General features: G+C 35.5%; 1 protein-coding gene across 1 annotated transcript; it reads left to right on the forward strand.

Moving 5' to 3' along the window:
- The first annotated feature begins 3,699 nt into the window (after nucleotides 1-3,699).
- LOC142634528 (N-terminal acetyltransferase A complex auxiliary subunit NAA15) lies at nucleotides 3,700-26,150 on the forward strand. Its single transcript, XM_075808836.1, has 26 exons — nucleotides 3,700-4,012; nucleotides 4,694-4,772; nucleotides 5,955-6,037; nucleotides 6,142-6,291; nucleotides 7,428-7,543; nucleotides 8,601-8,706; nucleotides 10,855-10,926; nucleotides 11,035-11,150; nucleotides 16,579-16,711; nucleotides 17,887-17,964; nucleotides 18,051-18,104; nucleotides 18,233-18,303; nucleotides 20,058-20,112; nucleotides 20,237-20,332; nucleotides 20,869-20,997; nucleotides 21,086-21,168; nucleotides 21,267-21,497; nucleotides 22,609-22,741; nucleotides 22,820-22,927; nucleotides 23,079-23,210; nucleotides 23,557-23,613; nucleotides 23,837-23,934; nucleotides 24,041-24,099; nucleotides 24,206-24,317; nucleotides 24,429-24,529; nucleotides 25,400-26,150. The coding sequence occupies exons 1-26, from the start codon at nucleotides 3,962-3,964 to the stop codon at nucleotides 25,597-25,599; spliced, it is 2,703 nt and encodes a 900-aa protein (XP_075664951.1). The 5' UTR covers nucleotides 3,700-3,961; the 3' UTR covers nucleotides 25,600-26,150.
- Nucleotides 26,151-26,631: the final 481 nt, after the last annotated feature.

Here is a 26,631-nt window from a genome sequence, read left to right on the forward strand (position 1 = left end):
CAAAGGTAAGTGCTTACTCAGAGCAATTGTGATTCTTCCAATGTCATTCCTTATAACAGCCCCCACACTAGCCAACTGAGATTTAGAGAAGATCGTTCCATCCACATTGAGTTTAGACCAGGGAGATCATGGAGCTTCCAGTGAGCACTGTCTTGAGCCACGGATGGAGCCATGCTAAAGTTGGCAGTTTGGAATTCATCTAGCAAAAATCTAGCCTTGTGTGGAATTGCCCTTTCCTCTTATCTCATGTTACCTTGACAAACTTTATTCCAATTGTGCCAAATACCTCACTTCACCGTGATCTCATCTCATGTTACCTTGACGAACTTTATTCCAATTGTGCCAAATACCTCATGCCACCATGATCTCAAGTTCCATAATTTCTTCTCCCAACCTTTGTCCAAATTTCAGGTGCCACAAGAGATCGATGAACTCAGGAACACCCTCCCTTTGGTATCAAACAAGATCCCCCAGTAAGCTTCCATACGGCTTGAGCTTTTTCACAATCCCATAATGCATGCCCACTACTCTCAGGCTCACAACCACATACTACACACATTGGATCATTACTAACCCCACGTCTATGGTATAGATTGGCCTTTGTTGGTAATATATTCTTACTTGTTCTCCATGCAAAGGATTTGACCTTGTTAGGAATATTAAGTTGCCATAAAGTTTTCCAAAAGCCCTTCTAATCTTGCACATTGGATGAACCCCCAAAAGCACTATTATTCCCCAAGATCACAACTAATTTTTAAGCACTCTTAACCGTGAAGCTCCCTTTTGGCGAGTAAGCCCAAACCATCTAGGCAGCAGGTAGTCTTGCACTTAAAGGGATACTCAATATCATTTGCCAAAAATACTTCTTTGATCATTGCTGATTTCCAAGCCCGTGTATAAGGATCAATAAGAAGAGATCTAGAGGTACAATCATGGGTTTGAAGATGACACTAAATGTAGTTGGTTTGTGCAGCCACTTATCCTTCAAGATATTAAGAGAAAGCCATTTACCCACCTGCTACCTATACCCTAGTTGAACAAGAGATTTCACTACCATAATACTTCTCCATGCGTAGGAAGGGTGGCTTCCCAATTCGGCTGACAAGAACTCCCTTCTTGGGAAGTAGCGAGCCTTGATCACCCTATAAACTATAGAGTTTGTAGCAGTTTGGAAGGCCTTTCCTTGTTTGGCTAACAGTGCTAGATTGAAGGCTTTTAAATAGCGAAAATCCAAACTACCTTCCTCCGTGGGCATACACTTTTTCTCCCAACTAAGCCATGCCACCTTATTCTTGTCATTAGCTTGACCTCACCAAAACCTACGCACTCTGTTAGTCATTTCATCACAAAGGTTGTTAGGAAATAGGAAGTTTAAATACAGTCATAGTATATGTTGGCACAGTTTAGGCAACTGTCTTAATTAAAATTTCTTTCCTTGCATTGGAGAGCAATTTTTCTTTCTATCCTAATAGTTTATTGTTCAACCTTTTAATTAATTGGTGAGAAGTATTTCGTTTATTGTTCCCTACCAACAACGGCAAACCAAGGTACTTCTCATACTTCTTTATGGCAAATGAACCCTAAGGGGAGGGGAGTTGAGCAGGTCACAAGAGGTTTCAGTGCTTACAATCAAAAAGTCAATCAATAAGTCCAACGATAATGAATTTCACACATGTTCAAGGTGACAAATTAGTCTAGAGACATAACAAATTTCACATATGTTTAAGGTAACAAATAGTTAATGATAGATAACAAAGTAGAGTCAGTGATAGATCTATATAAGAATCAATAATAACATGGCAACTCAATAATCATAAAATTTTGTTGTTACCCTTCAATATGATAAATCTCTTTGTGGCAAAAGAGTAAATAGTCCACTTGTTACATATTTCTCTTTTGCACAAATTACTACTTACTCACTTGTGATTTAACTGAAATTTAAATTACTTACCAGTAGTTTAAAATTTGACACTTTACTCACTTAAAATTTGACTGAAATTTAAATTACCTACTTGTGGTTTGAAAGCCCATGAAGTAAGTGTTCTGTTGGATTTTTTTTGATCTTGTATATTTATGTTTTTGGAGGAAAATAACATTGAAACAAAATCACATATTTAACAATATTTTTAATAGTGGTATATTAAGAAAATCTAACTAAACTAACTTCAAGTTGGTAAAATGTCAAATTTCAAACCACATAGAAGTAATTTAAATTTCAATTAAATTACGTAAATAAGTAAGTTGTAATTTATCTTTCTATTTTTTTTTTTGGGATACCTAGTTAAGTACAACAACAACAGAGTCCACTTGTTACTTAACTCGTCCAACATTTGCAAGGCTTGCCAATTATGTCTTTTACTAGATATTTTGTACTTTTCTATTACAATGACTATGCGGTGGGAGTGGGACGGTTGGATTTGAGATATATATATATATATATATATATATATATATATATATATATATATTCCTTCTCTTTTTCTTTTTCTTTCTAGAGTTAAAAGTTAAAACTTATCACAAACAGGAAAAAGAAAAAACGCCAAACATTTAAGGGCAGTCTGATATAATTATTCTAGTATCGTTGTTTATATTTTTTAAAAATATATATAACTTAAAAATATATAAAAATATATATAATATTATTTAAAAATTGAAAATATGTGTTTAAACAAATATGTTAAACTTACATAGAGTAGCCATACCCATACCTCTGGAAACAGATCGTCAGCCAGCCAGGCTGAATTGAAGGGTGATAACTGAATTAATAACTATAATCGGATTATTCAAAACAAAAAATGAAAGTCTTTAATAAAAATCTACATGGATTAATTTAGCTTGTCTCAGTTATATTCATTTTTTTATTAAAAAAAAAACTTATGAAGAAATTACTGAACTTTAATAACATTTTTTTAATAATATTGTTTTGTTTTGTCAAAACATCCCCAGTCCTTATTTACAACAAGTAAGAATTATTGGGTTAATTCTTAATTTTACTAGCACGTGTACATAACTAGTTTTACATTTTTACTTTTTATAGTTTGAAAACTTTCCCAAACAAAATGAAAAAGGTAGCAAAATTAAAATTAGTACTAATTTACCACATATTTTTTGCCTCTAAGAAGTTGTATCACTTAAATTTTAATCTTAATCTGAAAAGTTTATTTCTAATTAAAAAAAAAATTGCAACCATACTATTAGTCATTCCATAATGTAATATCACTACTATTCTTATTGTTTAAATGTCAAAATTCAACAAAACTTAGTGGCATTTGTTTATAACGATAAGATTACAAAACAACTATTTTAATATATTTATATTATAATTGACTATTTCAATTAAAAAAAATAATTTTTTAGGTTTCTAAAATTTGAACTAGGTGTAATTTAGTCATTTAGTAATATTACCATTATAATTTTTATATATACTACAAAATTCAATAGAATTTTATGGCGTTATCTCATAATAGTCGTAACAACAAGACTATGAAATGACTAATTCGACATATTTATAATTTTTTGAGAATTAAAAAAAAATTAATTTTAAGTTTAACAATTTTAGGACCAATTAAGTATTTAAAAAAAAAAGAAAAGAAAACCCCTCAAGGAAAAAAAAAAAAAAGGTGAAAAAAATGGGCAAGTTGGAACTTGGAAGCAATGTATCTTTGTATTTTTAAAATTTTTATTATAGTTCTATTGTAGAAAAAAGAAAGAAAGATTAAAATTGTCATAGACATAGTATTATTTTCCCAATCCTTTCCTCCTTTGTTCGTATAGTAGGGTTGAGGTTGCAGCAGATAGACGCCACCACTCTCTCTCTCTCTCTCTTCCTCTCTCTCTCTCACACCGCAGCCCTTTACTAAGTTACAACTATTAAACAAAGACAAAACCCCTACTCTTCCAATTCTCTCTCTCTCTCTCTCTCTCTCTCCCTGTGGTTCTTGCTCGCTTGCTGTGAGAAACAATGGGTGCTTCGCTGCCTCCAAAAGAGGCAAATCTCTTCAAGCTCATTGTTGTAAGCTTCCGATTCCCTTTACTCTCTCTTTGTTTCAATCTCTTTCCTTTAATATCTCGTTCTGTCTTATTCATCACAACACGATCGAACTTCATTCACTTTCTCTTTCCTTGTTTCCCCCTAAAACCCTAGATTCTCTTCTTTTTTTTTTTTTGGTATTTTAATTCTGTTTAGCTTTATCTATTTGTGCTCTGAATCTGAAAAGGAATACTGGGTTTTTTTTTTTGGGTGTGTATTTATGCTTTGTTTTGTTTATTTTCGGAGAAAATGGATGATTTTGTTAACTGGGTTTGGATTAGGAAGTTCAGTTTAGTAGTGGAAATACAAAGATGGAAATTTGGGGTTTTTGTTGTTCCACTGATTTTGCTTTTTTTTTTTTTCTGGGAAATATGAGTGGTTTGGTCAACTGGGTTTTCTGTGATTGTGAAAAAAATGATCTAATTCTGGTGGGATTGGATAGTTTTGAAATGAATACAAAGTCTACATGTTTGAGTTTCATTTTCTTTTCATATGCCATTGGATGTATGGATAATGGCAATCAGTTTTTGAAGCTGTACAACTATGGCACTGCATATTTTGTAGACATGTATCTATGTAGGGCCATATGTATGTATTACTTAGGCAATTTAAAATTTTTTTTTTTTTTTTGATCGTTAATTGAATCTTCATTTTGCTATGCAGAAATCATATGAAACTAAACAATATAAGAAGGGGCTGAAGGCAGCTGATGCCATATTGAAAAGGTTTCCAGAACATGGAGGTACGTCTTATTTAAGAGCTCTGAAGCTATTTTTGGGAAAACGAATTGGGCACCTCTTAGCCTCGCTGATTAGAGATTTTAACCCCCATAAAGATGTTATTTAGTTATTTATAAAAAAAGTTGAAATATTTGGATCTTTTAGGCAAAAAAGCTCTACAATTCTTTGTTCATGCTTTATAAATCCAGAATTTTAAAGCACAACTCACTATTATTTGTCATGAATGGTCAAAATTCTGAAGCTCTTTTAAATTTAAAGCTTCTTTTCATTTAAATCTCTTTATTGTGTAACCTTTATAACCAAAGCTCTACTTCCTTTATTGTCCGGACATATTCATTAGATTTAGCCTTAATGTCTGAATTCACATGGTTTCTCTGTGGTATTTTCTCTGTGAAAATTCACAAAATGGGACAATCAGGCACTATATATAAATGCATTTCCTCAAGTGCAAATTTTTATGAGAATTAAGGGTACTAAGAAAAACATTGAAAGTGAATAATGTATGAAGAGCCTGAAAGCTATGAAATTTATTTAGTGGCTGTTGAATCAACCTCCTGAGGGAGCAAGCTGAGCATAAAAGAACATTTGACAAGTGCAAGTGAGAAAGAACATTAATTTTCTTTTTTAAAAACAATTTTAGATTTCATGATCTGTTTTGGAGAATGGAAGTGCTGATGAACTGCTCAAATGGCAACTCCATCCCTTGTAAGAGCACGGTGGAGGGTGAGGTTGTAAGACCGTGGGTGTGTGTAATCACCTATAAGAAATTTTTTGGGTAATGGAAGTACCTGAACTTGTGTGAGGACAAACTCTTTTAGCAAACCAAATCCTTACTTCGTAAACTGCAGGAAACTAATTTCTTGGTTTACCAATGCTTCCTTGACCCAGTTTTCCCTTTGTTTTAAATTCAAACTTAGAATTAGAATTCAATTTAGCAAGAAAAGAAGCACAGGTAGCATAAAATCCTGGTAATGTTACTACTAAAAAAGCCATGTAGTTACAGATTTATATGCGCAGTTGCCTAATGTTCATTTACTATGTCTATACCTTTTTCTTTTTTTTTGGGAGGGGGGTTGTTATCCCCATTCTTTCATAGTTTGATTTTCATTTATATATATATATTTTCTTAATTTGTATTTTGTTGTCTATACATATATGTTACCTGTTTCCCTCATGGTTTCCAGAAACTTTAGCTATGAAGGGTCTGACATTAAATTGCATGGACCGTAAAACCGAAGCGTATGAACTTGTCCGGCAAGGGTTAAAGGTAGGAGGATGTTGTCTCAGACTATTTTCCACTAAAACAACTTTAATTTCAGAAACCATTGTTGTATAATGTAATGTTGGGCTTAAATGCCTATATTGGTGCAGAATGACCTCAAAAGTCATGTTTGTTGGCATGTCTATGGTCTCCTTTACCGGTCAGACAGAGAATACAGGGAGGCAATTAAATGCTACCGAAATGCACTGAGGATAGATCCGGAAAATATTGAGATACTTAGGGACCTGTCACTCTTACAGGTATTTGTTAAATGCTGATCTCTTCTTTGATGATTATGATTAGTGAATAATTATAATAATAACTATTAGTATTATTATTCTTAAATTGGTAAGTATGCAACTAGGAGCCCATGATCTCACTCTCCATCCTGTTCTTATGGGTGAAGGATAGCTTGCTGCAGATTAATTAAGGAAACATCTCTATGCTAGCCTTTCACTTTTAATGACCATTCCAAGGACTGTGATGGCCATAAGTGTTCGAAACTGGCATAGGACATGGCAGTCTTCAAATTGTATTAAATTTGTGGACGCTGCTTGATGTGTGCAGTAGAGTGGAAGGAAATTCTATTGGTAGTTACTTTTTTACTAGTCTTGTTACTAATGCTGGTGTTTGTGGTTTGCTTATTTCAAATTTTTATTCGTGAGTCGTGGCATTTGGCTATCAAAATATATTGTTGAGGCTCTGGGGCATATTCTTTGCGTGCACGTCTGTACCTCTCATGGTCCTTTTAAACTCAATATTATCATCATTTATTGCAAATTATTCTTAGAGTTAATCATAGTGAAAATACCTGTTAAAATTTAAAAATTCCTTAGCTGACATTAGGTGTGACAAAAACAGTTCATCTCTAGTCTCCCTGAAGCACCTCTGAAGAATTGTTCTTGAATATTTCTCTGGCCATTTAGATGCTTGATTTCATAAAGAAGAAACCCCAATTCAAGTAACCTTATTATGTAACTAATAAGTCTTTCATTTGAATCACAGATATAGCTTGCTTTAAAATTTTCTTGATACAAATTGACTGATGTATGTGGAGCCGCAGTGCTACACTTGCCTTTTGGGGGGGGGGGGGGGAGACCTTTAGATGCATATTTGAGTTGGATGGTTGTTCATTATAGTTTGTTCTTATCATAGCAATGGCCTTTAGATTTTGTCACTATTTTTTGGTGCCAATGAGCTCTAGCTCAAATGACATGTCCTCACTTTGTAAGAGCAAGGAGTGTGCGGTCGTAGGTTCAATACTTACTGTGTATATATAACTTACCAATAAAAAAAGCTTGTTTCTCTTCCTTTTTCTCTAGTCTTTTTGTGGTTTTTAGGATTTTCCATTTGGCTTTGTTTTTGCTAATGACATTATTTACCTTTCATGTTACAGGCACAGATGCGGGATTTGGCAGGTTTTGTTGAGACAAGACAGAAACTTCTGTCTCTGAAACCAAATCATCGCATGAATTGGATTGGATTTTCTGTTGCCCATCATTTAAACTCAAAGTATGATTCGATCCTTGGATTTGCAATTTTCTGTTGCCCATCATTTTGTACAGCTTTTCATTCTTGTGCCTGTTAATAGTATTACATTATGAGTTCTTATTATCTTATTTGTTTTCTTCTACTGTTCCACCAAAATGGTGGTTACCGTAATTTAATGATAACTACTTAATATTAGTTGATTTGTGTGTGTTGAATGTGATCTTTAATTCATTAAATCAGAATCAGCTTCCCTTCATTGTGGTAGCATCAATTTCATCGTATGTATCCTCATCTATTTACAGTATAGCCGATATCTTTTCAAGTTGTTTAATGTCTATAATTGGAATTTCTGTGACCACATATTTCTCTTCCGCTGCTTTCTCATGCTTTTCCTTTTAAAATTTGCTTTATCTGCTCAGTGTAACATAATCAGCTGTGGCACATTTCAATAAATCTGTTGACAGAGGAGAGCGTACATATCCAATTTGTCATTAAATCCATGCAGACATGACATTTATCAATGTGATTTAAATGTATTGAGTGTGATTAAAGGATTGACTGCTTGAACTTACTCAAAAGAAATCTGAACAAATTTTTCCACATGCGGGTGCCTGGATGATCTTGCTGCACGTGGCAAACTCTTCCTTGATAGGGTGCTCATTTATCTGGCACAAGAATCTTAAGGAGAATTTTATTAAGGAATGCCAGCTTTTCTCTCCTTTCTTTTGTTATATTGATGGTTCCTTATTAACTTTCTTTTGATAGGTAAATGCAACATACATGCTACACGGGATTGAACCCGGAGAATTCTTTATATATGGGGATGATTTCTTTTGGCAACTATGCTGATTAGATACCCAGTTGGGCTTGTTTTATTGTTGGTAGCTAATTTATCTTTATTTTTTTAAGCCTTTGATAGAAGAAGTTTGATCAAGTTATTTCACCTTTGTAACTCCTGGATTTACACACCTGTGATCCATTAATTTTTTTTTTTTTTGTGCTCCAGTTCTATGAAGTGATATTTTAGGTCCTTGATTGATTGAATACCCTAAACAAACATCTTTTGTTTATGTATCAGTGCGTCAAAAGCGGTTGAAATTCTAGAAGCATATGAAGGGACGCTAGAAGACGATTATCCTCCTGACAATGAACGTTGTGAGCATGGGGAAATGCTCTTGTACAAGGTATGATTGCTTATGACATACATTATTTATTGGTAACTACATAGGCACCTGGTGGTTCTTGAACCCTTCACCTTACTCTTACTAGGGAGAGGAGGTGCCATTTGGTCTAAAGCTCATATGTTTAGATATCCTTTTTCACTTGTTTGATGCCTGCTTCCTGATTTAGACTTGTACATATGGTGGTTTGCTGTTATTTAATGATGATGATGATGATGATCACTTCTATAAACCTATGTTGAATACTCCTAGTGCCTATTGTTGAGATCCTTACTTGTGTGCCATCCCCTTCATTGACGGGAACCAGATTGGATACTGCGCTTACACTGATGAGTCCCTCTACTTGGTTTTGAACTCCAGCCAACCCCTCCTCCCCATACATAAAAGCTATCACCCGTTGCCATAAGTGTGTATCTTCATTTGCAAAGAGCCATGACCATTTCCCCATTAAGGCATGATTAAAGCTCCCAATTTTCCTAACCCCAAGTGACCCTCAGCAATGGGTGAACAAGCAAAATTCCACGCCACCAAAGAGCATTTGGACTACTCTTTTGAGGCACCCCACAAGAAATATCTATGTATTCTCTCTAGTGTATTTGCCACAAACAGGAAAATAGTTAATAAAGATAGATAATATGTCGGTAAGCTTGAAAATGTACTCTTCAACAATTTTAGCTTCCCTCCCTTTGGCAAAGTAATCTCTTCCAACCAGGCAGTCTACGTTCCCTTCTTTAAGATAGGATTCAACACAGAATGTGCCTTAAAGGGGGGATGGGGACCCAAAGGCATTACCAGGTAATTCATCAGCAGGTTCCCAATTTACAGCACGGTATATCCGCTAGTTATGTTACCCACATTACTATAGGGACCACTTCAGTCTTGCCTAGGCTAACTTTAAAATCTGTAACAGCTTCAAAGCAATTCATCACCATTCTGATATAAAGAATTTGTTTAATATTCACATCATAAAATAAAGTGGTATCATCAGCAGATAAGAGATGGGAGATACTTAGCCCCTTGACAGCAGGTCCTGCCTGGAATCCTGTAATAAAACCCCCTCCGCAGTTTTCTTCAGCATGATGCAAACAAATACATAACTAGTATAAAGAGCAGTGGGGATAACGGGTCACCTTGTTGTAACCATCAAGGGGTGCTAAAAAAGCTAGAAGGGGAACAGTTCAATAGAACTTAGAAATGGACAGTAGAAAACTAGAAATACATGCATGAGACCAACTCCACTTCTCACCACCATTCTACACAATAGATGAAGTTTTGCATACCAACTTCTCTACTTCTCGCTAAACCCCATTCTATAAGTGTATGAGCACCACACCCAAATGTATGGTGCACTTCTAGTTTCTGTAATCTCTTTGCATGCATCCCTTTCTCCTTAACAAAATGGTTTATATCCCTTTATTTATTTGAAATTTTAAGTAATTCAGATATCCATTATTCTGGAAGCAGTTTGTTCAAAATTAATTGATACTTTTTGGTAAAAAATAAGAAGCATAAATTCTACTGATAGTTGATAGGGTCTTCATTTTATTTTGAAAGCGTGAGGTTCAATTTTTTGTTGACCTGCATAGTTACTTATATAGAAAACAGAACTTTGATTGACAATTCATTCTTAGGTTCTTTAGGAAGACTGATAAAGTGCTATATAGCTTCTAAAATACAGTACTAATATTGGGCAAAAAAGTGGAAAATAGGGTAAGTGTTTAGGTTTAACTCACTTATTTCATATTGGCATACTAGTATCAGGAAAAAAATTACAGAGCAACATGATATGTTTTCAAGTGGTTATATATGAAAGAAAAAACAAAGGGAAAAACCCTGTCGGTGCAAGTTAATATTTTATTGTTATGCTAATATAAATCTCTGTGAAGTACGGCTTCCTGACGCTGATCGTGCCTCGGCATATTCTCATATCTAGGGAACCATCTTGTCATCTGGACAGATGGGGCAATTGCCCAAGTCAGATACATATCAAGCAATATACAAGTTTTTATTAACTCTTTTTGCACAAATGCTTTGGTTGTTGCTTTTACTTTTTCAGGCATGACTGCTTAGCTTAATATGGATATGACTCTTTACATAAAAAATGCTACATTATATGTTTGATGGTTATATTTATATAAATTGTTTGTCCAGATTTCTTTGTTAGAGGAATGTGGTTTTCTTGAGAGAGCACTCGAGGAGTTGCACAAGAAGGAGTTTAAAATTGTGAGTATGTTATATGTGTTGCTGGGATATTATTACATTATAAATTTTAATTGTTGAATATTTGGAGCATCAGATACCAAACATTAATCCTCGCACATGGCTTTCTAGGTTGATAAATTGGTTTATAAAGAGCAAGAGGTTTCTCTTCTGGTGAAGCTTGGTCGCCTAGAAGAAGCCGAAAAATTGTACCAAGCATTACTTTCCATGAATCCTGACAATTATAGGTACTTCTATAGACACTTTAAATCTTAAAATTGAAAGCAGCATCTATCTGGTTGAGTTGATTTGATTAAAAAAAATCAATTTTCTTGTCAGTTTCTTTTGATTGCCTGTTTGGTAATGTGTAATGAAATTACACTTTTTTCAAAGTGCATCTGTTTTAAACTTCACTTTTTTTTAAGGTAAAGCTTTTACAAACTACCTCATTTTCAAAAAGCTGAAAATTAGGTTGTACCAAATGGGACCAATATTGGGATGAGCATTGAAAGTGGCTCATTATGTTGGTTGTTGTTTCTAGTGTTAGTGAATTGTTGTTTTTTGTAGCCTACATATGCCTATTTATGATCCATGTACATTTGACTAATATTTTTTGATTAAGATGTATTGTTTTCTATTTAGTCATCATGTTTCCTAGTCTCTCTCTCTCTTTAGTTTCTTAAATCTTATTAAGTGAAAGAATTGTGGCCGTTGAAGATTTATTTTAGTAGAAAACTGCGAAGTAATACTTCTCCTGAAAGTCGCAATGTGCTCATTATGCAGTTTATTCTTTTGGAGATTAAAATCTGTAGTTGGTTTTAGTCCCGTGCCTTTTGATGCAATCCACATAGAGAGCATGTGAAGGGATATCAATTAGCAAGAACACCCACTACTTTCCTAAAACAAAGGAGAGAAAAAGCCATACACTTGTTTGAAATTTCATTTTATACTTATTAAAAAAAACTACTGTTACAACTTTTGAAAGCCTTAAATTAGATAGCAGAATGTTGCAGTGGCAAAGTCACAATCGCAATCACTAATTTAAAAATGTAATGCATAGTTTTAAGAACTGGACCTGATCAGCTGGTCTGACTCCTCAGTTCAACTGTGAAATGGGACATATCCCATTCCAGTCCACATTCAAAAACCAGAAAAGTAAAAAAACTGGTCAAAACTTGGAACAGGAACCAGTTTTTGACTTTTTTTTAATAATTGTTGAAAAGTTTTTTAACTTGCCCCTTACATGCAGTACTTCTTTAATAAAGGAGTAAATGGCCAAGTAACAAAAGAATGTTAAGCCCATTAATAAACTTGCCCATACATTCAATGTTTACAATTCTTGATGGAGTGTGGGATTTATAGAGGAATACCAATAAGACTTTCATTTCTCCAGTGTGGGAGTCTCAAAAAGACTTTCTCAGAGAAGGACAAGTCCCACATGGAAAAAGAAGTTGATATTATGAATGTCTTTGACTAATAAATGAGCCACTCTACCCCTTTGTCTTTCATTCTTTATGTGTAAAAAGTCTTATATTGGAAAATTTATATGATAATTGACAAGAAGTAAGTCTTTATAGATATCTTTCCTAAGTGATTAAACTCCATACACCCCTTTACGTTCAGACTACAGATTTACAATATTATCAACCCTAAATGTTCTTGCGTTCTAATTTTTGCATTTTAATAGAGGCTTTCATGATTGGGAGTTGGGTTCAGTGAATTCCTTTCTAGGCTTAATCTACTCCCAGATGCTTGGGGGTGGGGGGTGATAGGTTGAGACGGTGTTTGATTGGGAGTGGTAAGTTTAATGTTCGATCTTAAATATTAATACAAGGCTATTCATGGAACAGCTGTTAATTCATTCCCTTCAGAGAGTATTTGGTGTGTTAAGGCTCCCAAGAGTGTGTCCTTTATGTGGACAGTAGCTTGGGGTATGGTTCTTACTAATAATAATCTTCATATGAGGGTTTTCTCCTTTGTTTTTTGGTGCTGTATGTGTTGTTGTAATGGGGAAATGATGGCACGTATTGCTTCATTGTGATGTTGCTTACGTTTTGTGGAGTGGAGTATTTAAGATATATTGAATTCTGTGGGGAACCGTCAACAGTAGCAAATATAATTTGGATGAAGGAATTGGTTTGGGAAGCACTATTCATATGTTTGGAATCCTACTCCGTTATGTTTGATGTAGATAGTGTGGAAGGAAAGGAATAACCATACTTTTGAGGACAAGGAGTGACCCCTTGATCAATTGAAGTTCTTGCTGTTTTGTACCTCATTTAATTGGTCTTGTGCTTGGGGTTTTACTCATTGTAATCCCATTTTGGAGTTCTAGGGCTCCGTTTGTTTTCCTATATGATTTAATGAAGTAATCTTTTTTTTTTTTTGAATAAATAATATTACTTGTCAAAAAAATCCAAAGCCGTAAGGTGTTAACTAGTTATGCATATTTGCTAAAATAGAGTGGAAAACCATATGTAACAAAGTTTTTAAGTATATATGTACCATCATGTTTGACAACTTGGATTCTTTCTAAACGTACTCAAACTCTTGTTTTTTGATAAGTAAAAATGTACTGAAACTCTTCCATATAAAGTTCTAAATTTTCAGGTGATATACCTAGGAAAGAAAAGAAAAGAAGAACCATATAAAATCTAAAGACTTGATTAATGGTATTGATTTAGGTATATGAATTTGCAATTTTTTATTTTTTTATTTATAATCGAAAGAAGGGAGAAATATTGCAACTAGGATATACTTAAAGGATTATTATTATTGTAATGTTAATTTATTTATTTCTACTTTGTTGTTTCTACTTTCTTAATACAAGGTGTTAAACATACTTTGTCTGGGGATCCGCTGTCTCCGTTATTATTTCTTGTGATAATGGAGGTTTTAAGTAGGCTTTTGAAGAAGACAGAGGAGTGTAACCTTATTCGGGGTTTCCAGGTGGGAGCTGTGAACTCAGCTGGGGTGAGTATTTCCCATCTGTTATTTGCGGATGACACCATTTTATTTTGTGAGGCCTCTAGGGAGCAGCTACTGTCAATTAGGCTGGTATTGTCTTGTTTTCAGGCGTTTACGGGTTTGAAGGTTAATGTGGGGAAAAGCGAGATTGCCCCCGTGGGGGAGGTGAATAATATTGATGCTTTGGCTAATGTGCTTCAATGTAGAGTAGGCAAATTGCCTATGAAGTATTTGGGGATGCCATTGGGTTCTTCTTTTAAGTCCCCCTTGATCTGGAATCCTATTTTGGAAAAGATGGAGAAGAGGCTCTCTGGGTGGAAGCGTCTCTATTTATCTAAGGGTGGGAGGCTCATGTTAATTAAGAGTACTCTCTCATGTCTCCCGACTTACTTTCTATCTCTCTTTACTATTCCTAAAGCAGTGGCGGCTAGATTGGAAAATATTCAGAGGAAGTTCCTTTGGGGGTCTTCGGAGGGGGGTTTCAAATATCCTTTGGTGGCTTGGGATAAGGTGTGTCTTCCCGTCGAGATGGGTGGATTGGGGTTAAGAAAGGTGGTGTCGTTTAATCAGGCTTTATTAGGGAAGTGGTTGTGGAGATATGGCCTCGAAGATACTCGCCTGTGGCGTCGTGTTATTTCTTCAAAATATGGCGAGGGTCAAGGGGGGTGGAGGTCTAGGGCTTGCAGGAGGTCACATGGGTGCGGCTTTTGGAGAAGCATTAACGAAGGTTGGGAGAACTTTTCTAAGCATCTTTCATTTGTAGTGGGGGAAGGTACTCGTATCCGATTTTGGCATGACAGGTGAATTGGTGACGCTACTCTAAAAGTTCTCTATCCTGAGCTTTATGAGTGTTCAGCGGTCAAGGATGCCTGTATCTCAGAGGTTTTGTGGATTCCAGAAGGGGGTACTGTTAGAGTGTGGAATTTAACGTTTTATAGAGCTTTTGAGGATTGGGAGTTGGCGGCTTCGTATTCTCTTCTCCGGCTTATCCAAGCTCGTATTCCTCAGGGTAGTAGGAGAGATACCCTTTACTGGAGGCTTAAAGGGGATGGTATGTTTGATGCTCGGTCTTATTACCTCGCGATCCGGGGTATTTCGAATTCTTGGCTTCCTTGGAAGGGGGTTTGGAAACCTAAGATCCCTAAGCGGGTGGTGTTCTTTCTGTGGTCTGCTGCTCATGGCCGGATTCTCACCTTGGATAACCTCATGCTTAAGGGTCGGACTTTGGTTAATAGGTGTTGTTTGTGTTGTAAGGATGGGGAGTTGGTTAATCACCTTCTCCTGCATTGTCCTGTTACACACGCTCTATGGTCTTGTATGCTTCAGGCCTTTGGGATTCCTTGGGTTATGCCAGGATCGGTGGCGGATTTGATCTGTTGTTGGTATCAGTGGCATGGAAAGGATAAGTCGGACATATGGAACTTGGTTCCAGGGTGCTTAATGTGGATTGTGTGGTTGGAGCAGAATCGCCGTTCCTTTGAGGACAAAGAGAAGACCTTGATTGAGCTTAATCTTTTATGCCAGCGTAGTCTCTTAGAGTGGTCTCGTTGTTGGGGGTTTACTAATTGTTCTTCTCTCTCTGTGTTTATGTCCTCTCTTAGCTTATCTCTCTAGTAGCTTTTCTCTTGTCGTTCATCATCATGAACTTCTTGTATGACTTACTTTCTTTCATTTATAAAAGCTTTCTGATTACTTATCAAAAAAAAAAACATACTTTTTTTGTTTGGATATGTACAAGGTGTGAAACATACTTGAATTTTTTAAAATTTCTTTTGGATATTTTTTCAATAAGTATTTTTACTTTTTGACTTACTATGAACCTCTTCTATTTATTGTATACATAAATAGTTATGAATAGAGTTATTTATTATCATTTATTATATTATGATATAATTATGAGTTAAATTATTTACGATGTCTCTGGTTCAACCATTGATTGGATACTTGGATCACAAATCAACGAAAGCACTCTCTTTTCCTATTCTTTGTTCAATCTGGTTTTTAAAATTATGATCTAGTGTCTCTAAATTTATCATGCAGTGGTAATGTGATTATTACATATAAAACTTAAATCACAAACAGAAAACATTTTAAGTTTAGACAAACAAAACAGCAACTAAAAGAAACCAAGATTGATCTCACAAGCTTATGGATGTCAGGGTTAACGTTAATAAAAAGTCTTCTTCCACATGCTTTCTATTCCTAATAGAGTACCTTAGTGTTGCCAGATTGGTTATTGACCTTATGTATGTGGAAATTATATAGTAAGAGTGGTGGGTATACTTCATGGTCATTCTTAAATCTTTTAGACAAAACTATAGGTCAATAACTTTCATATCCTGATTTACAAAACAATTTTCATTGTGAACTTTGTTAGTTACCTGCAGAAGAAAAGAAACAAAAAAGGGGGTTTAACTCATTTTTCACGTAGGTCATGTCTGTCAGAATCATTGTTTGTTTTGGGCTGTTTTATGAAGCTTTCTTGCATCATATCTCAATCGTTGCTACCTTTGACTTTTCACAAATACTTGTCCTTTCAGTTAAAAAATGAGTAACTTTAGCATTTTTGGCAGGAGGAACTTGTCTTATGAGTTCTCTCTCTCTCTTCTACCTACTGTGTACATACACACTATATGTCTCTTTGTGATTTCTTGGGTTGTACTTCTAGTTTTTTGGTGTGGACTGATTTTTATTATTTTGCACTGTTAGATATTATGAAGGCCTGCAAAAATGTGTTGGGCTATATTCAGAAAATGCCCAGTTTTCTAATGATGAAATTGATCAATTAGAAGCCTTGTACAAATCTCTTGGGCAGCAACAGAAGTGGTCGTCTGCTGTTAAGGTAGCATATTTCATTGATTTTTTTTCCCATCTTCACTTTTTAGAATGAAAACATTATGCCTTGCTCGGTTCGCAGTTTTATTTACACCTTTTCTAGTTCTTGTCTTTCATTGCTATGCTGAAAATTCTTATCCACTAAGTTTTAAAACGATATATATTCTTTTGACTTTAGAGTGCATTGCCATTTCAGTGTACAGTGGTGGTTGTACATCTTCCTTAAAAGTAGCATGGATATCCTTGTATTGTTTAATCAATGATGGTGGATGCTTTGACTTTTGTAGGTTCAAATTCTTGCGGCGTCTCAACACGCACACACGTGTTTCTGTATTTGTGTATTATATTGAATATGATAGATGCTTTGAAGGATTTATGTTTTCAATACCTTTTCTGTTACAACAATTTCATGATTTTGTTTTTTCATCACCATAGTTATTGTTTGTTTTTAGCCAATGACCTATAACTCAAAATGGTGTTTGATGGTGTTCCAAATAGAGACATTTAGGGTTTGAATTCCCCCTCCATCCACTTAAAATGTGTTAAATATAGTTATTGTTTGTTTTATTCTTCTTTTTGTTGTTGTTATCATCATCATCATCACTATGATTATTGATAAACTTCCATTTATCTCAACAGTATTAGCTGATAAGAGAATGTGAATTTAATTAATAACGTACAGTGAGTTTGGAGGAAGGGAGTACATGTTTAGGGGGAAGGTGAGGAGAGGGGAGGGGAATGTTCATATAAATTGACATTTATGACCCCCTTCCCTCTCTCCCTTTAAAGAAATGCAAACAAGGTCCATTAAATCCTCCCAAATTTTCATGCTCTTCGCCTTCCCCTTCCCTGTACTCCCCTTCCATCCAAACACACTGTTAATCATTATTCTAACACTCATTATGTGTGGGCCCAAGCTTTCCCTCACTTAGTGGGGTCCAACATGTGGAATTTTTAATTTTTAATCAGAGTTGGAGTGGATGCGTGGTTTGAATTTAAGACCACCTGTTGTAATACCATGATGAACTTCAACTCATCCTAAAAGCTCAAGTTGATATGAAATGAAGAACTTAATAGCTTCACCATTATTCTAACAACAATGATGTGCTGGTTCATTCTAATGTAAAATGAATTATATAAATATTCCTTTGATTGACCCCTACCTTTTTTTCATGGCCTCAGAGAATACCACTTGACTTTCTTCAAGGCAACAGGTTTCGAGAAGCAGCCGAAAATTATATTAGACCTCTCCTAACAAAGGTTTTTATGGTTCCTTCTTATGCCATTGTTATTGGTCTGCCTAATATTGGGTTTAAAGTTAAGACTGTTCTTCTTGGTGCGTTTAGGGAGTTCCTTCCTTGTTCTCTGATCTCTCTCCTTTGTATGATCACCCTGGCAAGGTTGGTATTTTTGCTCTTAATGATCATCTAGTATAAGAGCGATATTCTATTTAAATGTTGTATAAAAATTTGATGTTCCAGTTGGACATTGTTTTAGCCAGTTTTTTTTGCTTGTCACTCTTATCCAGGCAGATATTCTGGAGCAACTTATACTTGAGTTGGAGCATTCACTAAGGACAACTGGCCAATACCCTGGGAGGTAATATATGCTCTTCTTCACTCTCATGTTGTATTGTAATAGAAACATCTACAAATTTCTGCGACACAGATGCTAAATTTCAAATATTGACACAATAAACAATAGTCTGATGCTGACCACAATATTGTTGAACCCATTAACAGATACTGCATTTTAGCGTATATTGGGCTTTTGATTCCTTTTCCCCCCCTTTTAGGGAAATAAGAGCTAATATTGGTAAAAGCATGCTTAAAGCGCCAAGCCCATGCTCTTTTCACCTCCACAGCGAGGTGGCACGCTGTTGGGAGTTTTTCCAATTTGTTCAAACAGTGTTGTTTCTAAATTCACCAAATGTTATTTGTAGCCATCTAAGATTTTATTAAAAACCCAAAAAAGGAGTCACCCAAAGCCTCAAATTACAAATATCCATCAAATCACAAATAGAAGATATGGAAATACAGTCCCTGGCGGACATCCAATCCAACAGAGTTCTTAAAAAGAACAGTTTAAAATCCGGTATGTTTCTTTTGATGTTTTCAAAGCTTCAAGCATTCTTCTCCCTCCAAATATACCAAATAATACAGTTTCTATTCTTTCCAAAGCGCCCTTGCCAAGCAGCAAGCACATTAACAACGGATTTTGGCATGACCAAATACAGTAGATTTATATAAAAGTCAATTTCATGGTATGGTACTCTAGAGCATACCATATGAGACCCAAGTCACTGTGCACTACACACCACACATACCTCTCTCAGTCTCACCAAAGGAGCTTGAGTCAAAGATTAATCTTTTGTCTACCATGTATGCTTCTCTCTCTTCTCTCTGGTCTTCTTGCTTAAAAGCATCCATCCCCCCCCCCCCCCTTCTTTTCAACTGTTCCTATGACTTCCCAAAACCCATGATCCCTCTCTCTCTGCCCCTTCCCCCCATAGTTTCCCACAAGCACAACCCTTTCTTTTTCTTCTTTTTGTTTTTTGGGTTTGTTTTAGAATTGTCCCAAATTTTTTTTTTTTGATTAGTTGTCCCAAAACTTGATCTCTGATCTGTTATGTCCTGAAACCCACACTCCACTTGTCCTCCTCTTCTTTATCTTTTAAATTTTGTTTCTCTTAAATTTTTCTGCTTGTTACTGAAACCCATAAAATCCCCCTTCTTTGGAGTTTTTCCTTGTCGAAACCACTTCAGCCCTTTAAAATCCTAGTGCTTTTTGGCCTCTGCCTTATTGGGTATTATTTGATTCAATCATGACCTTCATGTCTTCATTATAGTCATGGCTATCAAGTACCCTGGTTGTATATATATATATTTTGTCAAATACCAGTGTTGTATATATTATGTAAAGCACAAGGGAATTATTTAAAACGTTATATTTCAATTTATATGATTATTTGATCACATGATTGTTTCATAGCCCATTAATAATTTTTTTCCTTAAAATTGATGACATTATTTTTTAAAAACATGTGCTCCACTTTAATTAGGCACGCCCTTGCACTTTGTCCCTAGGATCCAGGAGGCCTTTGACCTTAATTGGCCCTGTGATTTTACCAGCACTGATAAGAGCAGCCAAATATTCTCTTATGTAAAATAGTTCACTTGGGTTGGACCATTAATGTGAGAAAAGTGAATTGAGAATGTCAAACTAGTTAGAGAATCGGTTTGGTATCAAGTATAAATGATACAATGTCTAGTGTGCTCTTCTTTTTGGTTTCATCATCATTGTGACATTATGTTGAATTATCTCTCTACTGATGTTTGTCTTACTACTTGCAGGACTGAAAAGGAGCCCCCTTCAACACTTATGTGGGCATTGTTTCTATTGGCTCAGGTTGTTGGCTGTCTCTTGGATGTTTAGTTTTTTTTTTTTTTTTGGGTGTGTTTTACAACCTTTTCTTTTACACCCATATTTATTTTCTTTGGGAAATTTTCTTATAAATTTTCTGTTCATACAGCACTACGACAGACGGGGTCAATATGACATTTCTCTATCGAAAATTGATGAAGCTATTGAACACACTCCAACTGTGATTGATCTGTACTCTGTCAAGGTCTCTTTATATTTTAAACTCTCCTTCTTCAAACTTTTGATTTTATACATTCTCTGATTAATAACCTCCATGGTTTTGCATTATTGGTAACTGTGTATCTATTTTATATATATTGGTGCTTGGCCGTCCTGTTTTCTAGTTTAAGTTCTCAGTTTCTGTTACTGCAATATCCAAATAATTAAAGTCATCCCCCTTCCCCCACTTCCCCCCTTTTTTTTCTAAGTTCAAATTTTGGTTATGAAAATATGAATGACTAGGCTAATATATGGCTGTCAATAATGCATACCTGAAAATATCAGTTGAATACCTTAATGGTGTGGTTGTTAGGTAAGTACCCAAAGATTACTCTTGTGGGGATTTTGTTGTCATAATGGTTTTCTTTGATGTGAAAAGGGAAAAACGTCAATTATGAACATTATTGTGGATTTTTGTTTTTGTTTAATTCTCCAAATATTTTAGTAACTTGGAGAAGTTGTTTGGAAGCTCGTAAGTTTGATGTTCTTGAAAGATATTAATTCTGTTTGTCTTTTGACCAGAGTCGAATATTGAAGCATGCGGGCGACTTAGCAGCAGCAGCTGCATTGGCTGATGAAGCTAGGTGTATGGATCTTGCTGATCGTTATATAAACAGTGATTGCGTCAAGCGTATGCTACAGGCTGATCAGGTTTGGAAGCTTCCTTTCATCTGCTGTTGATTCAATAAGTATTTTTGCATTATTCTGCATTTGCTTTATTGAAACTGGTTTTTTGAAGGTGGCTTTGGCAGAAAAAACTGCTGTATTGTTCACAAAAGAAGGGGAGCAACACAACAACCTTCATGACATGCAGTGCATGTGGTCTGCCTCTTTTTCTTGCTGAAATTGCTCATTGTGTAAAATAGATATCTTGGTTCTAGATGTCTAATGTGCTATATGATGTTTTTCATCTTTGGAAGGTATGAACTTGCTTCTGGTGAAAGTTACTTCCGCCAAGGTGATCTTGGACGGGCCTTGAAGAAATTTTTATCTGTGGAGAAGCACTATGCTGATATTACAGAAGACCAATTTGACTTTCATTCTTATTGCTTGAGGAAAATGACTCTGCGCACCTATGTGGAAATGCTCAGATTTCAAGATCGTTTGCATTCACATGCATATTTTCACAAAGCAGCAGCTGGGGCTATCAGGTGAAACATTCTGTTGGTGTGAAAATCAGATTTTCGATGATTGACAATGAAATGCTAGTTAGAGACATGCTTTGCTGTTCGTTGGTTTGCATTTGAAACTTTTCTGGTGAACCTCATTGCATTAATATGGTGCATCTTTGAAGTTTATGGGAAGGTTGTCGATACCATACTAGAGGCTGTTTCAGTTTGGTTAGGGGAGCATAATATATTTGTAACTGGTTAATACCGGTGTACTGTTTTAGGATTACAGTTATTTTTATGATTATCAGATTATGTATGCATTTATATGTTTAAAACATAGTTAAAAATCAACATATTTTGTAAGCCCCATATATAAATAGCAAGCTATAGAAACCCTTTTTATTTTTTTCTTCTTGTACCGGCCAAAACCTGTAAGAACCTTGGTAAAGCCGGTTCTATATCTGGAATATTTCAAGGTGGGGTGTTTGTACCAATTTAGTGGCCTGCATGGTACAGTATTGACCATGTTGGTTTTCTTGGGCAGATATAATGCTGTTTAATGTTCATGTTTGTGTCAACTGTGTAATGTTTCATTGTTATACCCATTGCCTCTGAGATGGACTTCGTTGCCTTTTCATTTTTTGTCTAAATTTTGACAACTTTTCTTTCTGTTTTGTGTGTGTGATTGCTTTGCTCATTGCCTTTGAGATGGTACTTTATATCCTTTCGTATATTCAAATACCAGCAACTTTTCTCTTTCAGTTTTGTCATGACTTTTGGCGGTAGGAATGAGTTTTGTTATTATTACTTGTTAAACTATTGTAAATATTGTTGTATCAAATGATGCATTCTCTGGTTTTGTTTTGTTCTGTTCTGTTTCACTTATTATTAATGTACTTTGTATAGGTTCTTCACCAAACATGCATCAGTCATTTGTAAAACACGCTATGATGTTTATTGTTATGTTTGTCATCATTCACTTGCAGTGTAGTGAATCTAGTCTTTTTATTGTTGTCCTCATTTCATATTTTGAGTTTTTGGATTTTGAGGTGCAGGTGCTTTTATAAATATAAAGCGGTCCGTTGATGTGGATCTATAGCCCATCCCAAAGTTTTGGGGCTAAGGCTTTGTTGTTGTGCTTTTGTTGTAGGTGCTATATAAAATTGTATGATACTCCTTCAAAGTCAACAGCAGATGAAGATGATGAAATGTCAAAGTTGCCTCCTTCTCAGAAAAAGAAAATGAGGCAAAAACAGAGAAAGGCAGAAGCACGAGCTAAGAAAGTATTGCTATTTATCTGTGCTTTCTGGGGATTATTCCTGCTAATATGGTTTTCATACTAATGTTTTGCTTTCTTTTAGGAGGCAGAAGAAAAACATGAAGAATCGAGTGTTGGTGCCGCCTCTAAGTCCGGAAAACGACATGTCAAACCTGTAGATCCAGATCCTAATGGGGAAAAGTTGTTGCAGGTTCTTGCAATCCTACTGTTGGCTCATCTTTTTCTTTCCTTTTTAAATATTTCCGACTGCTAAGAAACGTCTTTAGATTGCTGGACAAAGTGTTTTTCTTAAATCCTAAGATAAATATCAGCGTATCTCATCTGAATATTGTTTTATTTAGGTTGAAGATCCACTACTGGAAGCTACAAAGTACTTAAAGCTGCTTCAGAAGAACTCGCCCAATTCCTTGGAGACACATTTGCTTTCTTTTGAATTAAATATGAGAAAGCAGAGAATTTTGCTGGCCTTTCAGGTTGTTTTATGTTGAAATTTGTAACTTTGAAACCCTTTTTCGTTGTCATAATCTTCTTTGTTGGTTGTACAATGTTAACTAAGATTTAGACTTAGATTAAAACCCATAGGTTGTCTGCAAGTTACAATATGTAATTGAAAACTGAGTACCTTACTAACTTTTTTGTCTTGACAAAAGGCAAGTTCTATATTAATGGGATTTCTCTCTTATTTGTCTATTTATTCATTATGGTTCACCAGAAAACTGAATAGTTTTTGTTACATACCTTGTAGCTCAATCACACTTATGCTTGCAGCTTCATTTTAGTGTATGATGGTAAAGTAATTTGTTGTTCTTTGTCCTGTAGGCTTTAAAGCAGTTGCTAAGGTTGGATGCAGAACACCCAGATTCACATCGCAGCTTGGTATTGTAGCTTTCTTTTACTATTAGTCAACTGACTTGTTCACAATCATCTTCTGCATTTCCTACTATGCCTCAGTGTTGGTGGTGGTGGTTTGTGGGGTTTTTCTTTTGAGGGGGGGGGGGGGGGGGGGGGGGTGTGTGTGTGTGTTTTTTTATTTTTATTTTTTTATTTTAAAATTTTTTAACTAACAGTATGGCTATTTTGGCAATTTGTTATGCTGCAGATTAAATTCTTCCATAAAGTGGGATCGATGGCTGCTCCTGTGACTGATACTGAGAAACTCATTTGGAGTGTTTTAGAAGCAGAGCGTCCAACAATTAGGTACTCTTGTATATTGTTATTGTTTTTGATATTTTAATGCTGCTCTATAATGTTGTTTATCCTTTTAAAATTGCCTACTGAATGTCTATTTATTCTTTTTCTGTAGTCAATTGCATGAGAAATCTTTGATCGAGGGAAACAGGGCTTTCCTTGAACAACATAAAGGTCATGGTCAACCTTTACCTAATGTACAGTATGAGCACCTCAACATTTGCAGCTTTGTAATGACACCTCCCACCCCACACCTCTTTTTTTTTTTTTTTCCTTGCAGATTCTTTGATGCATAGAGCTGCTGTTGCAGAAATGCTTTATGTTTTGGAACCTGATAAAAAGCCAGAGGCTATCAGATTAATTGAAGAATCAACTAACAACACAGTACCCAAGTAATGCCTCTTAGAAATTTGTTTTGTTTTTTGCTTAATATTTAATTCCTTTGCCTTTTGTGTCTTCAATAGTGATTACACATTGAACCTCTACATGTTTTATTATAATAGAAATGGAGCGCTTGGACCAGTCAGGGAATGGAAACTCAAAGACTGTATTGCGGTCCACAAGTTCCTAGGAACGGTCCTTGTTGACAATGAAGCTGCATTGAGTAAGCACATGCTCCTTCATGTTGACTGCATATGAGAAATGGTATTTTTTGAAGCAAATATGTAATTATTGTTGATCATAGTGTATTTAGGTTCTCCAAAATTATGTTTACTTGGTAGAATTTCCTAAATTGTCCATATTACTTTAGCATTCTTTGCATGTTCTGTTTTGCCGATATTTCAGATTCAAGATCTGCCATCACTTATAAGGGTCACAACAGTAGGAAGATAAACCTCTTAATCCTTTGTTGTTTTTATGTTGTAATGCAATGCCATCGAATGTGTGGTCGGTTCTTTTACACTTGTTATTGGTTTCAGTCTTAAGTCTTTAGTTAATGGTTGGTTATAGATAAAATTTTTTGGTCTCGTGTTTTGAGTCCTAAAATGTGCCGTTCTTTGTAGGTTAGTACCTTGTCAAAGTCTTGTATTTTCTCTTTAGGACAAAACTTAGGTACAATACCTTAGGTGCCGTTCCTTAGGTTCCCCACTTAAGATTGAGCCATGTGGCTATTTAACTAAAAAATACACTTCAATCTCATAAGGAAAAATTCACATGGTAGAATCGTAAGAGGGGAGCCTAAGGAACAACACCTAAGTACTGTACCTAAGTCTTGCCCTTCTCTTTAAATCACATAGTTGTTGCAGATCAATACACATTATTTATTATAGACATTCACATTATTTTCTGCTACCTACTTGTATTTGGTCATAATCTATTGTCTTTTGAAGAACGAAGGACAGTGTTTGACATGGTACTAGCACTTAGCTCAACAATAAACTGATAAAATTTCTATCATGTTCTTCCTGTTCAGATTGATAGGGGTCAGATACGGTAATTATGTCCATAGTACCATAATCTTCTTTTGTTGTAGGATGGAAGGTGCGTTGTGCAGAGTACTTCCCTTTCTCTACATACTTTGAGGGCAGCCGCAGCTCTGCCATACCTAACTCAGCATACAACCAGATATGTAAACGGTCTGAAAATGGGAGTGCAAACCATTCAGGTGGTGAAACTGGAGATTCCCTTGCATCAAACGGAAAGCTAGAGACATTTAAGGACCTCACCATCTGACCTTAGATGTTGAATGCGTGTTTCTGTCATTGTATTTCACTATTTTGCAAGTCACCATACAAATCCAAGCTGTGGCTGAGAAATATCAAATGTGTTGGAACTTGGAAGAGGAGGTTGCAGCTTGTGGATGAATTTGGGGTTCTTCTGCAAGTTATGGTGATCGCAAGTACTGTTGCTTTGGGATAGGATTCTTTTTATTTCACCAGTTATATATCTTGCCCAATTCAGAGATGTATTCCATTTGCAAATGTGTATAATGTTACTTCCATTGTGTTTTAGGGTTGAAATTTTTATTTGCTTACTTTTTCATGAGATCCCGGACAAAGGTGCTTCCTGGCTTTGAGTATATGAGAATATTTTTATCTTCTGGGTGGAGGGAAGAGCGACATTTTCGTTTTTGGTAGTACATGGTCCTACGTCCAGCCAGCATAGTTACTTGTACTTTTCCCATTTGATGGCTGATTTATTATGTATAAACATTAAATTATGTGAAAATTTTGCTGTGGAATTCATGTGTATTACTGCAATGATCAGCGATAGTTTTCTGCAAATTTTGAATTTGTACTAACATAGAGATCAATAAACCTGATTTAGCCAATATTTTGCAAGTACATCTCATTTATTATACAAGAATGTACGGCCTTTTGATTTGAACTACAACGTAGAACAAGAAAGGCTAAAAAGAAGTATGTTGTTAATACAGTTACGCCTAATGAAACGTCCACAAATTTTTACTGCTAGTATATTTTCCAAAGCTATTACCAAGGAATTATTGTTGCAACCACTAACTGTTTTGATTTAGTTGCAGCTGGTTAGTAACCTCTGGCCTCGGGATATTCATGGGTTCCCAAGTCTGGCTTGTATCAAAAGCCCAAGAACTTGAAGGCTTATAATCAAAGAAATTTAACAAGGATCAGTTTGGGGGCTTATTACTCGGTACAGAAAACCGAAGGGGAACCTGAGCTAAACCTAGACCAGTTTGGTCTAATGCAAAACCCAAACCAATCAGAGTTTCGCAGATTGAAAGAGAGA

This window comes from Castanea sativa, chromosome 5 (genome assembly GCF_040712315.1).
Source record: "Castanea sativa cultivar Marrone di Chiusa Pesio chromosome 5, ASM4071231v1".
Classification (NCBI taxonomy): domain Eukaryota; kingdom Viridiplantae; phylum Streptophyta; class Magnoliopsida; order Fagales; family Fagaceae; genus Castanea; species Castanea sativa.